Genomic DNA, 15,439 nt, shown 5'->3' with positions numbered 1-15,439 from the left:
CTTCCCTATTTCTCCTTCCACCTATGGCCTTGAAGAAAGGTTCAGCCCTCACCAGCTGTGTGGCTTTCTTTCCCACATGCTAAGCAGAAGATGATGGGCTTGCCATAGATATCCAACAGTGTGTCTTTGGCTATAAACTATTATTATTATTATTATTATTATTAATTTAGCTATCAAGAAGCTAAGATCTGCTTTACCTCATACATCAGTGTTCTCCTTTGATGCTGTTCATTACATTATTTAGTTTGGGCTTTGTGGTCCTCTCCCTGTTATTTTAAGCTACAGTTACGATATAAAGAGTGACTCAGTTCTTAGTATTTTGAGCGTTGGTGTGAGATGCTCTGATTATGAAACGTGCAAGGTGGCACTACTGCTTTTACAGACCATTTTACAGGGATTTGACAGACACTGCTTTGTACTTCCTGATTCTCAGATATCAAACAGTATTATGTGACAGCCTCCCTTTTTTGTTGTTGTGAAGATTTAAAACAATGTTTAGTATATCACTCTAATTGTTACAGAACATTTCAACTCTGGGATCTGTATTCAAATTTATCTTTCCTTAATACATCTTTTATCACTGTAGGACATCAGCAAACCTTGCTACATTGGCTCCTCATTTGCATCCTGGTGAAAGATTGTGTTGGTCCCACATGTTTGTGGGAAAAGTTCAGCCTGGATCTGTAAAGCACTTAGAATGATTCTCAGTTTAGTAAAACATGGATGTTCTTGATACTCCTCTGGCCATTTTACTTTATTAAAGCAACCTTCCTTACTTTTCTTCCCCCACGTTTCATTAAAATAGCATCTCATCCTGCAAATATTTTGTTTTAATGGTTCTGGTCTTCTCTTCTACAACCTGGGGTCCTGACTTCTCATCTCTCTAACTTCCTCTGTCTGTCAACAGGGGCGGAGAGGTCTTGGCTCTGTGTTTGTGTGGGCATCTGGCAATGGTGGAAGGAGCAAAGACCACTGCTCTTGCGACGGCTACACCAACAGCATCTACACCATCTCCATCAGCAGCACGGCCGAGAGTGGAAAGAAACCTTGGTACTTGGAAGAGTGTTCATCTACCCTGGCCACAACCTACAGCAGTGGAGAATCCTATGATAAGAAGATAGTACGTAACTTCTGCATGTCTATTGCCGTATTTTCCCTTGATGTTCACACCGAAAGATAAAGAGATACCCATCGCAGTGTTTCTGAGGAGCATATGGAAACAGCAGTTCAGAGTAGCTGATAAAATAAGTCACTGTGAACATTAACAATCTATTACCAGTACAAAATGCTTGTCTGAGGCATGATAATTCAGCATTAATATAACCTTCAGTTTTACTAAGAACAAATACATTTACATCCACATTTACATTGATAGTGCCAGAATAAAAACAAGGATCAGTATGTGATTCTCACTTCAGTGCCTCTTTCGCTGACTTTGGATGCTGGTGTCTCATACAGCTAATTCATTATGAACAAAAAAAGTATATAAGAAAACTCATGATTACACTTACAATATACATTTCCTTGTCTGTCTTCATGGGCGCTATACCTACAGACTAGCTAACCACAACACATTGAAATTACCTTGAAGATAATTTTTTACTAATCCTTATTTACTGAACAATACACTGCTGTAACTGTGTACATAGTGCTTGTGTTATGTTGTGTATTAAAGCAATCTAGAAATGGGGTAGTAGCTAAGGAAGGATGTGTAGAGGATGTATATACTATGCCATTTTATTTTATATGCAGGATTTAAACATTCTCAGATTTGAGGACTCCTGAAAGCAATCCTTTGTAGATACCAAGGGACCATATTCATCCAATGTGTAGTAATCCTGTACTAACAGTACTTTGCTACAGCTACCGTAGTCTACGGAAATTATGTTCATAGAGCCATTGCTGACATAACTGGAGGAGACACAATTCAATAAATGATGCAACATAGTGCTTACCCTCCTCAGTGTCTGGGGAAGCTCCGACTCTTGAAAGACCTGCCACAGGGCCACTAATTCTACACGTCAAATGCTAGACCTCTTCTCCTGACCATTTGGTTTTGGAAAGTGTCTTGGGCTCTACCTCCCTAGTGTCCAGCTGAGATGTTTCACCTGATGTTTGTGGAGCCACTTGGGGGCGGGTGGCACTGGGGAGAACCATCTTATTTTTCCGTAATAGTAGGGGAGGCACTTGCAAGTTCCCCATGCCAACCCCAAATCCAAGCCACTAAGTCCAACAGCTGTGTATCACTGCTGTGACTCCACATGTGGAGACAGTTTAAAGCCTAAAAGTCATCTAAAATACTGTTTAAAGTTACAGACTATGGATACAACATGTATGCATGAAGCATTCGTGAATTCTAATTCCCATTTCCAAGACAGCTCATTCTGTTCAGGCATTCCAAAATCTGGAGAATAATTTTATAGTCCGAAACACCACAGGTTCAGAGCATTTGTCTCCTGTGTGAAATTAACTTATATCTACGGATCTCCTGTTGGTGCTCGTTCATTATTAGATTTTTATGTCTGATTTCCCAACGACTTTTTAGTGCATACTTTAGTTACATCTTAAAGATGTCCCAGTCTTTCCTTAGTTCCTCCCCAATGACTGGATTTAAAATATTCACAAGCCTGGGACTGGAAAGATGGCTCAACAGTTAAAGGAAATTGGTTGTTCTTCCAGAGGACCTGGCTTTGGTTTCAGAATCCACATAGCAGCTCACCACTATCTGTCACCCCAATCCCAGGGGATCCAATGCCCTCTTCTGGCCCCTGTGGACACTGCACGCATGTGCTACACAGACATATACTGGGACAAAACACCCATACACATAACATAAAAAGAAAGTTGTATGTCCACTAGTGCATTTCTCAGTTCCTCCTCAATCATTTGTCAGTGAGCTAACTCCAAACACAGTAAAATGCATAAGGAGAAAGCGCAGAGATGCACAAGGCTAGAAGCTTCTGGCTTGTTTAATTAAAAACTAATGTCCCTCACCAACATTTTGACTTCCTTATAGAACTGTAAACATCTAGAGATACCTCTTTTGATTTTTCAGTAGAGAGCCGGGTGTCCACTAGCTTGCAACTAGTAATGACCAGTGCCCCATGACCGCATCGCTGCATCATGAAGTACCTGAGAAGCTCAGAATAAGACCCCCACCATTTAGCTCTGGAGTGTGAGGGTGTGCAGCAAGCTCACGCTCGCTTCCAAGCAACTTGTGTTCTCGCCAGTTCTGTTCCCTGTGGCGCCATTGCTGTGGGCACGGTATCAGTCATTTTCATAAGTACCTTCTCTAAAAGAAGCTTGGACAAACTATCAGAGCAGGAGGGACTGCGCCCCACATCTGTCCAGCAGTTGTTGTGACCCCCTGAAAAGAACCATGGGGAAGGATAAGCCATTCTGTGGTCAGGGAGAGGGCTTGGGGTGGAACCTGGGCACTGAATGCCTGAATCCTTCTGTGGGATCATATACTTCATTTTCTCTTCCCTGACTGGATGCATATGCAACTCTTCCTTATGTCTACCTTGTGCTTATTCTCTAAGGAAATTTTCATTTATTAAGAATTAGAAATATACTGTTTTATGTACTGATGTTGTCAGACTAGAGTTAAAGGAAATAACTCGGGCATTTCCTAATGGAACTAATTGGTGTCTCACCACACCAGTACACACTAGCTAATGGCTAGGGGACATAACATTTCCTTGTGTAAAATTGGGGAAAGTTGAATTCTAGATTACAGTATTTCTCTAAAAAGATGCATTTTATAATAGCCTCAGTTTCTCATTACAAAGGCCAAAAACTTGTTCATCTCTACATTTTCTCCTTCCATCTTACTATTTCTTCAACTCTTTTCTTTTTGTCTACACCCCCAAATTATCTGGAATGGGAAGAAGACATTTGGAAGCCATTTGAATTCAGTGCCTGACTTCATGTTGATTACCTAGTACTAATTCACCCACTCAGTCGTGACCTCCTCAACAGTAAAAATTGAGGTGACACCACCTGGCTTCAGAGATTCCCGTGAGACAGTAAGAAACCAAGGGTAGTGACAGCCTGAGTGTGAGTGTCTGGTGTGCTTGTGGCTCTGACTGGCTGTCATCATTGCCCTTAGGCCTGTGCAGCCTTCTGCATCCTGGAAGGATAGCTGGTCATTTTTCTGTTCACAGCGGTTCTTGTTGCACCTTCATTTTTCCAATCCATAAAATCCTGTGGTCTCTTTCACCAGCCCCATAAAGAGAGCCACTGTGATCAGGAGCATGTTAACAGCCTGAACATGAGTGGAATTGGCAGCAACATTAGATTTTTATGGTCCAGCTGACCCCCTTTCCTTCCAGATGTCAGGATGATGAATAAGCCCACAGTGCGCTCAGGACCTTGCCATCACTAGGCTTTGAACCTAGACGCCTGTGGTCCCTGGGTGATGCCTGCATCCTGTTAGTGGCATCTGTGATTGAGTGCTACAGGAGTGGCAGTGTCTTCTTTGAACTGGGCCCCTTCCCCAAGCCATTCATTTCCTTCTGTCATTTGCAGCCTCTCCAGAAAAGCACAGTTGTCATTCTTCATTCCTAAGAGCACCTTTGTGATTTGAACCAACACAGTTGCTGAGGATCTAAAGGGACAGGGAAAGATCTCCCATCTGCTTCTGGGAAAGCACTTTGTTAAACAAGCTTTACATATCTGGGACAAAAAGGTCTTTTCATGATTTGCAAGCAGGAAAAGCTAGCCCTGGGTTTCAAAATACAGCAAGGACTGCCTGCCTGAATGTCCTGCCATTTCTACTGACTCTACAGTGGGTGCTGATATTATATTCACACTGATAGACTTGGAGCCTTGGTGCTCTGATACCTCATTCCAGCAAATGGGGCGTCCAGAAAGTCAAGACTATAAGATGGAGCTCTTTTGTAAACGGAATTATAAGGAATGACTATTGTTTGTTCGCAACAGTCTCACTTGACACAAGCTGATCCCATGGCCTCTGTCTCCCACTGCTACAATTACTCTGACCTGCCACATCTGTCTAAATGGCTACTTTTTAGGGATTTATTTTTATATATTTATATATTTTTAGTTATGTGTACCCAGAAGGGCTTGCATGTGCCTTAGTGAAGATGCTCTTGGAAGCCAGATGTATCAGTTCTTCCTGGATCTGGAGTTACAAGGAGTTGGGAGCAACCTGGATGCTGGGAACTGTACTCAGGTCCTATGCTAGAGTAGCCTAGTCTCTTAATTACTGAGCCACCTCTCCAGCCCACCCTGACCAGCTAGGTTAATGCTGTGACTGGAAGTAATGTTTTTCCGAACATAATTGTATACATAATATTCTGCATCTTGTGTGATACAGTTACATTTATCATAAATGTCGTAAACAGAACATTGTGGCCTTCCTAATGGGAATCTGATACAGCACTCTGCACACAGGCTGCAAACTTTCCTGAAAACCCTGTGTACAAGGATCGTCTTGTTCAATTCTCAGATGAGAAAACAGAAACTTAGAAGGCTAGCAAAACACATACGTCTAGTCAGACAGGGTGCCGAGATTCCAGTGAAGCAGGATAAAAGCCCCAGCGCGTCACCAGTGTGCCCTCAAGTCCCTGACACTTCGTCGGGACCTTTGCAGACGAAGTTGCTTTTCTTACCTGGTGTTCTCTGAACAGCTGTCCACCACACTTTACCACCTTGCTCTTCCCAATTGACTTTCTGGCCTTTACCCTCTTCATCATTCCCTCAGCCAGGCATACAAATCAGAAGCGGCACTAGCAACAGCCTCCCACGACTGTGCCCCTGTGTGATCAAAGCAAGGCTGTGTCCTCTGTGGAGTACCTCGTGCCGGGGTGTCTTGCCCAGCGCACCACTTCGGCTGGGTGTCCTTACACTTCATTCTCCAGAGGAGTGTGCCTCCGTGCTCCCTGCATTGGGGCCACAGTCCTCCACCTCCCTCTTGTCTGTCAGCTTTGCTTCCACTGTACTTAGCCTCACTTGACACCGTTGTCTACATTCTTCATTTACTGTCTCATTTTCATGCCAGAGTGGAAACTACTTGAGAATGAAGAGTTTGTCCTCTTGGCTCGAGCTGGAGCTCCGTAAGCATCCGTGTAAAAATACTCATCAGACACTGGGGAGCAGGTTGCCCATGGAGTTGCAGGATGAATACTCAAGGACAGGGGGACGGGGCTATGTTCTGCTTCCTTCCTGGGAGGTAAACACTTATCAAGTTATATACTACAGAAAACCGTGACAAATGTATGTGTGTAACAACCTGTACAAGCAATCAAAATGTTGTCATTAACCCTCGCTGTTTCTGTAGCTTACTCCAATGACCTATCGTATACCTGAAACTCTACTCAGTCACTCCTACCAGAAAACTATCTTTTAGAACCTGTCCTGCCTTTGAATAGCCACCTCCAAGTCATTTGTTCTGCTGACTAGGTTTTGAGTGCCTTTGTGTTCCCGTTGGGAGAGGTTCTCAGAGCCATGTTTTGGGTAATAATAAGCATTCTGCTCCCTTCTTCTGATATCATTTTCCTTATATGTGTTCAAAACACACATGCTGCCTGGCCTATCTCAGGGGCGGCCACAGGCCAACTGAAGATAGAGGAATTACCCCACTGCTCTTAAAGCTTATAAAGCAGGTACATTCTTCCTGCAGAGGCGTCCTTCTCTCCAGCTCCCTCCTGCACCCCGTCACGTCTCAAATGCAGTCACTGTTATCTCTGTCATCTCTGCTCCTTTGAGTTTAGAAAATCTCATTCTTTTTAAAGAGTAAATAGATAGAAGAGCAAGTTCAGATGCATTCAGTCATTCGGCCCACATTCTCCTCCGAACGTAGCAAAGCATAATGGAAACTCTGCTTGCTGTACCCGCTTCTTACAAGGCTGGGGTACCAAGGCTGTTCTGCCATTACTGAGAGTGTGGCTAAAGCTCTGATGCTGTTGCTCTTGTTCTCGTGGGGGACTACACTCTAAAACTCTGCTTTTTCTTACGTTGCTGGTTCAGGATTTAGTGTCTTCCCCACCTACTAATTGCTTTGATGCTGTGCATTTTGGAATGAGATCATTGGCCTCGCTGAACTGTTTTCCTTTGCTGTTAATAATATAATACCTTCCTTGCAAACATGCTGTGGATATGTGGAATGTGCTACACCAGGCCGTAGCTCCTCTCTCTCCATCAGTTGCTTATGACGGTAGTTGGATGACAAACCTTGAGGGGGGGATGGCCAGGTTACCAGCTACGCTTTAACCCTTGGATCGTAAATTAGTACATGCATAACTTTTAAGGGTTGATTATAAGTTTCTTGGAGTCGTGATTAGACAGTCAAAAGAGAAGTGACCTTAACGGGTTTCTAAATGAAGGGAGAAGTTCAGAGTATGAAATGAAGTGGATATAAGAGAGCTTAAGGTAAGCAATGCAACTCAGCAAAGAAATACTTGCTTCTCTTGCAATGTGTAACTCAGCTGTACACTGCAGTGGAATAGAAGAGACACAAGACAGGACCCTCTTTCGAGAAACAGCCTCATCCGTGGCACACCACATTCCTAGGTCCTCTTAGCAGTATGGGAGTGGTGCTTTATAGTGAGCTATTCCTTCTCCCCGAATTCCACACCAAGATGAGTGGTGGCATCTATGAACACAGAAATCATGCAGTGACCCTTGTTTCTTTTCGTGTCATTGTGCTTAGTAATGAGCTGCCCCTAGTTCACTGTCTCTGCCCTTGACCCCAGTCGCTGTGTCTAAAACTGTTCAACGAACACATTTCCAGCCCAAATCTAAGTCAGCACCAGGAACAAATTGAGCCAAACAGACAGCAAAGTCGTTTCATGTTTTGAAACTATCTTTTCGGTTGCTCTTTTAACAAGTATGAGGCAATCTGACACCTTCAACATAAAAAGGATCACAGGGCATCAGGGAGAGAGGACACTTGCCGGAGGTTGCCCTAAAAAGTTGTCACTTAGGACCGAAGTCAATCTGTGCTGAGATTCCCTGGAGAATGGTATCAGTGGGCAACAATCAAAAGCCCGGTCAACTCCAATAATGAGCTGTGAAGTACTAGGAAATAAAAGCCTGGTGAGAGAAGCAATGGTTCTCAAGGATCCTGGCTGGAGCTAAACAATACCCTGCCTGGCTCACCAAGAAAAGATGACATCCCTAACTTTGTAGAGTCCAAAACCCCATCTGCTACTGATCCTATGAGGCTGGAAATCTAATTTGCCCATCAGGGTAGCTTTGATCTGCTCAGGGTCTGCGTCCTCTCCAGTTTCCTTCTCGGTGAGGGATGCAAATGATATTTTCTTGAGCAATTTCAGTCCTTCGGATACAAATTCTGTTTCTGATTTGGATAGTGAATTGAGGGAATTTGGAGCATGCGAAATTGCCACCGGGACTGAGACCAAACTCTGAGACATTCTCGAATGTCTGAAGTTGGGGTTCATCCACCCTGTATTGTGGGCTGCACACTGGAGGCCTCTTTACTTTGGGGTGCCCTGGTAGATCCTAACGTTCTCTTTCCAGCACCTGGGATGGGCAGGGTTGCTCCAGGTGGCTTTGGTTTTGAACCATTTTTCTTCTAGGTTGCACATTCCATGGTGATCTTTGATTTTTCTTCCTGCAGATAGACATAAATATTCCCTGATAGTCCAGCTTCTTTTAATGGTGAAAACCTTACCTTAGATGCTCCTGGTTATGTACACCTGACAACTCTTCCACTGACAGTACCTTCCCCTTGAAACAACCCAGCTGGAATTCCACTTAGAGCAGAGAAGGGAGGGAGACACTTTTGTTTCTTTTCTTTCCCTGAATCTTTTAACCTTCAAGATCCCATCACCTTTCTGCTCCACTCTTCTCCAACTCATTGAGTTCAAATAATTGAAATAAGTTAGAGCACGATGGTAACCTGAATTCCACACAAAGTTACCAAAATTGATAGCATTTCCCATGCCATTGGTGTCTCTGTGACAGTTTTAGGTAGCTTTTTGTGTAAGCACAATCTATATGTTTGTGTGCCTGCTGACTACAAAACAATGAGGCATATTTGTGCTATTGACCTGACACCATAAACTAGTTCTTGTTCATGTTTACCCAGAATTGGTTATTTTTAAGGTTCAAAAGTCCTGCACACACACTCCAAAAGTTTATTCTGGACCTGAATCTGTGCATTGAAAGTGTCTTGTACAGCTGAAAAACAAGAGAGGAAATGGCAAGAAAAGGCTTTAATCCAGGCACAGTTTATTGAAAAAAAAAATTAGCCCTTGCACAAAGGAATGTGACCACGGGATGGGGTAAAATACGAAAAAATGTTGTCTCTCAAGACCATCTCTCTGGAGACCTAGAAATAAGCTATTTGTGATGCCTTCATGCTTGGACTCAGAATCCAGTACCCCAGAAAATGCCTACAGAGAATCCCCTATGATTTCAAGTGGTGTGGAATGCCTTTTTAAAAAGTTATTTATTACTGTGGGTATATAATGTGTGAGAGTGAGAACAGTTCTCTTCTTTAACCTTACTTGTGTTAACGGATCAAACTCAGGTTGTTAGGCTTGCGCAGGTAAGTGTTTTACCCACTGAGCCATCTTGCCACCCACAGGAATGCCATTAAAGTTACTGATCCAGCAACCCCACTTCTGGTATTACATTTGAGAGCATTGAATATCGGGTTTCAAAGGCCTTGTGTACTCCCACGTACATTTGGAGCACTGCTTATCAGCCAAACATGGAATCAAGCCCGATGTCCATCGACATATGCGTAATTTAGAAAGTATTGCACATTGGAGTATTAGTCACTCTTTGAAAATAGGGAAACACTGTCACGTGCTACAGTATAGATGACGCTTCAGGACATCATGTAAGTGAATTATTTCAATAAGTGAATTATCTCAATTAGAGACAAACACTAAGTGATTTAACTTAGGTGAGCTACTTAATCAACCACATCAAAACAGGAAGCGTATTAATGATGGGAGGAGGAAGGCAGAACAGTTGTCATTCTGAGTTTCATTCATGCAGATGAGACAGGCCCTAAAGATCCATGACAGCAGTGTATAGTTAATAGTACTATACACAAAGAAATTACCAGAAGGGTTACCTTACTGTACAGCTTTTAAAAGTCTGTCAAAAAAGCCTTTACATACAGATGAATACAGTTCCATTCACCTACGTAATCATATCTCTGTTTCCACAAGTTTCTTCTCCTATTTCTTTTATGTCAGTGTTCATACTTATGTGATTCAGGTCTTCTGGTAGCATAGCACATGTCAAAAGAAATAAGGAAAAGATGATAGGCGTCCTCTGTTGTGGAAAACTGAGAGGGCCAAGACGCTGCTCTACTTCTATAACATGACGGAAAATTCTATTCAGCCTCTTGTGGCGTAGGAGAAAGTTGTAAGGGTGTTTGTGGGGGAGGGGTGTCCGTCTGCCTCCTACACCAAGCTCAGCGCACCTCCCAGTCCTCTTAGAAAAACAAAGGCTGTGCTTTCTGCTGCCTCTACTCACTGTCTTTCTGCTCAGCGTTCACATCAGCTCTCTTCTCTGTAATATGTGGTGACACACTTGTCTTCCTGCCAAAGAAAGGTTTACTGATGTCATCCAGTGACTGCAGCGAGTACACTGATTCATCTCCCCATCAAACATAAAGTCAGTCCCAAGGGAACAAAATGGATTCCTGTCCAGGAGGGAAGACTTTTTTTTTTAATATCTGAGCCGTATTACGATGGTTCCAAAGTCATATTCTATAGTACTTAATTTCTCTTGTTAAAGAGAACTTAAATTTAATTTTCTTTCTTAGTGAGACAATAATGAAACACAGGCTGGTAAGCATTGCCTCTGCTGGATAGTAATAGAATTCAGTCAGAGCTGAGGTGAACTGGACTCAAGCCAAGAAAATAAAATGATCTGGTTTTCACATTTAGATTGCAAGTTAAAAATGGAAAAGTAGCAAGCAGACACTGCCTTAGCTGTGTGTGAGGCGCGGGAGCTCCAGTCTTGCGTTTCCTGCCCATGCAAACAAAACCTTTGAGGAAGCCTTAATTCATCCATACAACATTTTTATGAATTCTAGAAAGGTCCACAAGCAAAGGTCACTTATGTGGCAGAAACTTTTGCTTGAAACCTCTCGCTGCTCCCCCTGTTACCAATTAGAGAAAACTCGAAGCTGTGTCATTTATTCCTTCATCTAATGACACTAGGTTAGGTGTCTGGGTGTTTATTCAACATATTTGGTTTAAAATGTGGGTCAATGAAAGGACTTTCATTTTTAATCCAGAGTGGAACTAACGTAGGGCACGCAAGGTGTGTACACCAGACTTTTTGGAGATACATCTGCAACCTTGATGTTCTGAACTGTGAATTATCCTGTACCTTTTCTGGTTTTAATGAAGTCAGTTTCCAGTCATGTTTGATTTATACAGGCAGATCTTTGAAAATCAGTGGTCACACTGTCTGGAAACATTGAATTTAAAGTTAATCTTAATTCTTCTGCAGCCACTTTGGCTAGTAAACTTCTTACTATGACCCGGACTGCACTTAGGGTCTAAATTTTTTTCGCTTTTATTTTTCAGATTACTACTGACCTAAGGCAACGATGCACGGACAATCATACTGGGACATCAGCCTCAGCTCCCATGGCTGCTGGCATCATTGCCCTGGCCCTGGAAGCCAAGTAAGCCTGGGTCTCTCTCTGTCTTCACTGGTGACAAGCCCCTATCACTGAGAACATTCTCCCTTTCCTGATATATGCAGTCTTTAGCACAGGAGCCCAGGAGATAACTCCCCATGCTAGTGTTTAAAAGTCCAGCAATTTGGGCTTTCAGACATTTTTCCTTGGTGGGAATAATGACTCAACCCTGTAATTCCAGCACTTGAGAGGTGGCAGCAGGAAGATGGCAAGTGTGAGGCCGTTCTGGGCTACATAACAAGTCAGCATGAGATAGATACATTACAGAGTATGAGAGCCTGTCTCAAACTAACAAAACAAAACACAAAACAACCAGCAAAACTCATTCAAAGAGAAGGCTGGAGTTTATATATGCTTTAAAAAGCAAGCTGTGTGCGTCCTTCATTATGGAGTCACAGTATTAGCCATTTGGTTGTAACAGTCCTGTCTTGCGTTCCTGTAAACCTCGGACTGGTTAGGAAGGCCTCCCTCTCTGGTCCCCTTCTCTGTAGCTCTGCTAGGCCACTCGGATTCCGTGACAACAGTGCTGCCACAGATCGATTCTATAGAACAGGATATGTCAGTGTCACATGGCAGGACCCCACAGACAAGGACAACCCATTAATCTTAGCTTTGCTCATGGCCCTTCTAGTCAAACTGTGTTCAGAAGCCTTTTGAAATACACTGCATAAACTGTTTGTATATGGTACCTCCTCTTCTCTAAAAACAACTGGACTCATTTGACATAGCTCTTTGAAAACTTTGTACAGATTTAAAATCTCTTTGCCTCAATTTCAAAACCTGAAATTTCCTGGAAACAAAGTTCTCTTGTAGATTTAATACCTGCATTCATTTGATAAATGTATGTCTTGATATTTCAGTCTGTCCTTATCCCATGCATTGTGAAGATGCCTATCTTCACTGTATCAATATTCACACATATGATTATGACCCCCTGGCTCAGCCCCCAATAAAGGTTTTGTATCATACCAGCAATTAGCACTATTTTTGAAAACAAACTTATGAGTTCCGTACACATCTAAGGATTTTTGTTAAAGGGTGATTTGAGGGTCTGTTCTCTTCATACAGACACTAAGAAAATAGAACTGGACTAATGATGTCAACATTTTCCAAAATGAGCCTTGCATTCCTCCCCTGGGGAGGACGGAAACCCTTCTGTCTACGTGCTCCCTAGAGTGCAGCACTAGCAGGCAGGAGGAAAGAGACACGAGACTGAGGAAGCTTGGGTCCTGACATTAGAGCGGGCTAGTTTACTCCCGGTATCCAAATGGCTCCTTCCCATTTGTAACCACCTCCTTGGTGAGGAGTCAGGAATCGAGGTTAATGCTGTCCTGATACAGTGTGGCTGCATTATGTAATGTACTGAAAAGAAAGCGAAACACAACCTCCAGGTCTGGGGCCATTGCTCTGGGTGGCCACCTTCTTCATTGGGTGAACCTTTGAATGAATATATATATGAACTATTTATAGCTTTTGGGTACATGTGGTGTTTGGCCTACATATATGTCTGGGAGTGTGTGAGGGATCCCCTGAAACTGGAGTTACAGACAGTTTTGAGCTGCCCTGTGGATGCTGAGAATTGACCCCTGGTCCTCAGGCAGAGAAGCCAGTGCTCTAAACCGCTGAGTCATCTCTCCAGCCTTCTTTGGGTTCCTTTCTGACAAGGCTAAATGTGAAGTCATGTTAAACATACCCTATCTGTTAAGGTACTGAATGTTCGGGTTTGGCAAAGAACTGGCACTTACGCTCAGAAATTCTCACTTTACAACTTTTCACTCAGTGTTCTGGCAGCACAAGTTAGTGAAGTGTCTGTGTTTTTTAACTTGCTGGACTCTGAACAGGATCTTTGAAAGAAAAGAATTTTTTTTTCCTGAAATTCTAGGTGGTTTCTCTGGAACATTTTCCTATCCATGAAACACTAAAGGGAAAAAAAATTACAGAATTCATCACCACCTCACTCCCACATAAATACCAGAATCTCAGACTCAGACTTGTCCTTCCAACATCATAACTGCTACTGGACACACTAAGCTGATTCTTCACTCTTTGAGAAATTACCGCAACCCATTTTCTTCCAATGACAATTCTTTTAAACACTATTTAAACTATCGTGTACAACCCTAGTGTTAAACCTCTGTCAGCCTACTCAGTGACACAAGGTCATTTGGAGGCTGAAGAACACATTGAGAAGGGGCAGGTGTTTTCCTTGATTTTCTGTGTTGAGAACTTTTAACATTTGATCCTGCCAAAATTGGCATAGGTAGTGGGTAACCTATATTCTCCAAGTACGAGTTACCTGGAAACCACTGTATTTCAAGCAAGCCAGTTCAATCATGGCCCCACAGTAAGTGGTAAATAATCAGTCTAATAAAATGAGAAGGAATAAGCCTTTCCTGGTAACTCTATTGGTCTGACCTACAGGTTAACCTCTGCCTGTAAGCTGAAAAGTATAGAAAAGAGTTTTGAATTCTGTAGGAGTGGGTTAGTAGTGGCATTAAACTGGCATCAGCATAAGCGCTGGGGTTGGCATACGAGCAAAAATTATCTAAACGGAAGAAATTGTAGAGAGAAGCTCAAATGACAGTGCATGGAGGCTACAATTGCTCTCCATCAAAGCCTGGGCTGTGCCCAGCTCATTACCCACTTCCTGAGACCTTAGCCTTCTCTTATGCTCAGTCACCAGGAACCCTGGCCTTTTGATGTGCAGCCCTGGCAAACGTAAGCTGATGGTACTCCCTTGAAGGAGAGGAAGCTGCAGCAGATAAAAATGCTGCTTTCAAGGCTACCCTCCTCTCCGGATGCTCAGCCTGCCCACAAAGAGTTTGCCAAGCAGCAGATAGGCAGAGCCTACAGGTCAGTGGGCTTCAGGTACAGGGATTAAGCTCTGTCTAACTGCATGGCCCTTTTACTCCTGCGCTGTAAAAAAACAGTTGTGTCCTGTCCTACGGGTTCACTAGGTTCTTGTATTTGCTTGGCATAGGGACACAGAGAAAAAATCAAAATCAGCTTCCCTTAGCCTTCTTCCTCTGAGTTCCTGGTACCCACCTACCTCTTAGGAATTTGTTGATATCACTAAGAATTCAAGTCACATTGCTGATGGTACTTTTCCACTGGCCTCAGCTAAAGACAAGGAGAACAAATACAAAACAGCAGCTGATAAGTTTAACATGCACAGATCTCTTATCTAAACCTAATGACCACTAGCTCATCAAGTAATTTTTCTGTGACAACTCGAAACAGCTGCCATTCTTGTTCTTCTGGATGTACAAACTTTGCATTGCAAAAAATGTTGATGTAATAAGTTCTTATATGCCAAAGTGAAAAATCAGCCTCACTGGGCAGTGGTGGCACATGCCTTTAATCCCAGCATTTTGGAGGCAGAGACAGGTGGATCTCTGAGTTCAAGGCCAGTCTGGTCTACAGAGTGAGTTCCAAGAGATCCAGGGCTACATAGAAAAAAACCTGTCTCAATAAAGACGGGGGAGGGGGAGGAGAAAGAAGAGAGAGAGAGAGAGAGAGAGAGAGAGAGAGAGAGAGAGAGAGAGAGAGAGAGAGAGAGAGAGATCAGCTTCTGGGCTAGTTGAGATGGCTCAGAGGGTAAAGGCACTTGCCATCAAACTTGCCAACTTGGTTCAATTCCCAGGACCCACCCTGTGGAAGAAAGAACTAACTTCTGTAAGTTGTCCACTGACCTCCACAGTCATTCTGTCATAAGGGCACGTTCCCCAACACACATAAATACAAATAAATAAATGTAATTTATTTTAGAATTGAAAA

The 15,439-nt window shown here is 43.0% G+C and overlaps 1 protein-coding gene across 3 annotated transcripts in view; it reads left to right on the top strand.

Annotated features, from left to right (window-relative positions):
* The window catches only part of Pcsk5 (proprotein convertase subtilisin/kexin type 5), a 424,706-nt gene that overhangs the window by 189,789 nt on the left and 219,478 nt on the right, over window positions 1-15,439 (top strand). For all 3 annotated transcript variants that reach the window (XM_060387271.1, XM_060387268.1, XM_060387273.1), the window contains exons 8-9: window positions 908-1,120; window positions 11,547-11,647. In XM_060387271.1, the coding sequence (XP_060243254.1) occupies window positions 908-1,120; window positions 11,547-11,647 (314 nt within the window). The remainder of the gene's footprint in view (window positions 1-907; window positions 1,121-11,546; window positions 11,648-15,439) is intronic.

This window comes from Meriones unguiculatus, chromosome 1 (genome assembly GCF_030254825.1).
Source record: "Meriones unguiculatus strain TT.TT164.6M chromosome 1, Bangor_MerUng_6.1, whole genome shotgun sequence".
NCBI classification, from domain to species: Eukaryota; Metazoa; Chordata; class Mammalia; order Rodentia; family Muridae; genus Meriones; species Meriones unguiculatus.
The sequence above is the reverse complement of the archived record's forward strand: the minus strand, read 5'-3'. Positions and strand labels throughout refer to the sequence as shown.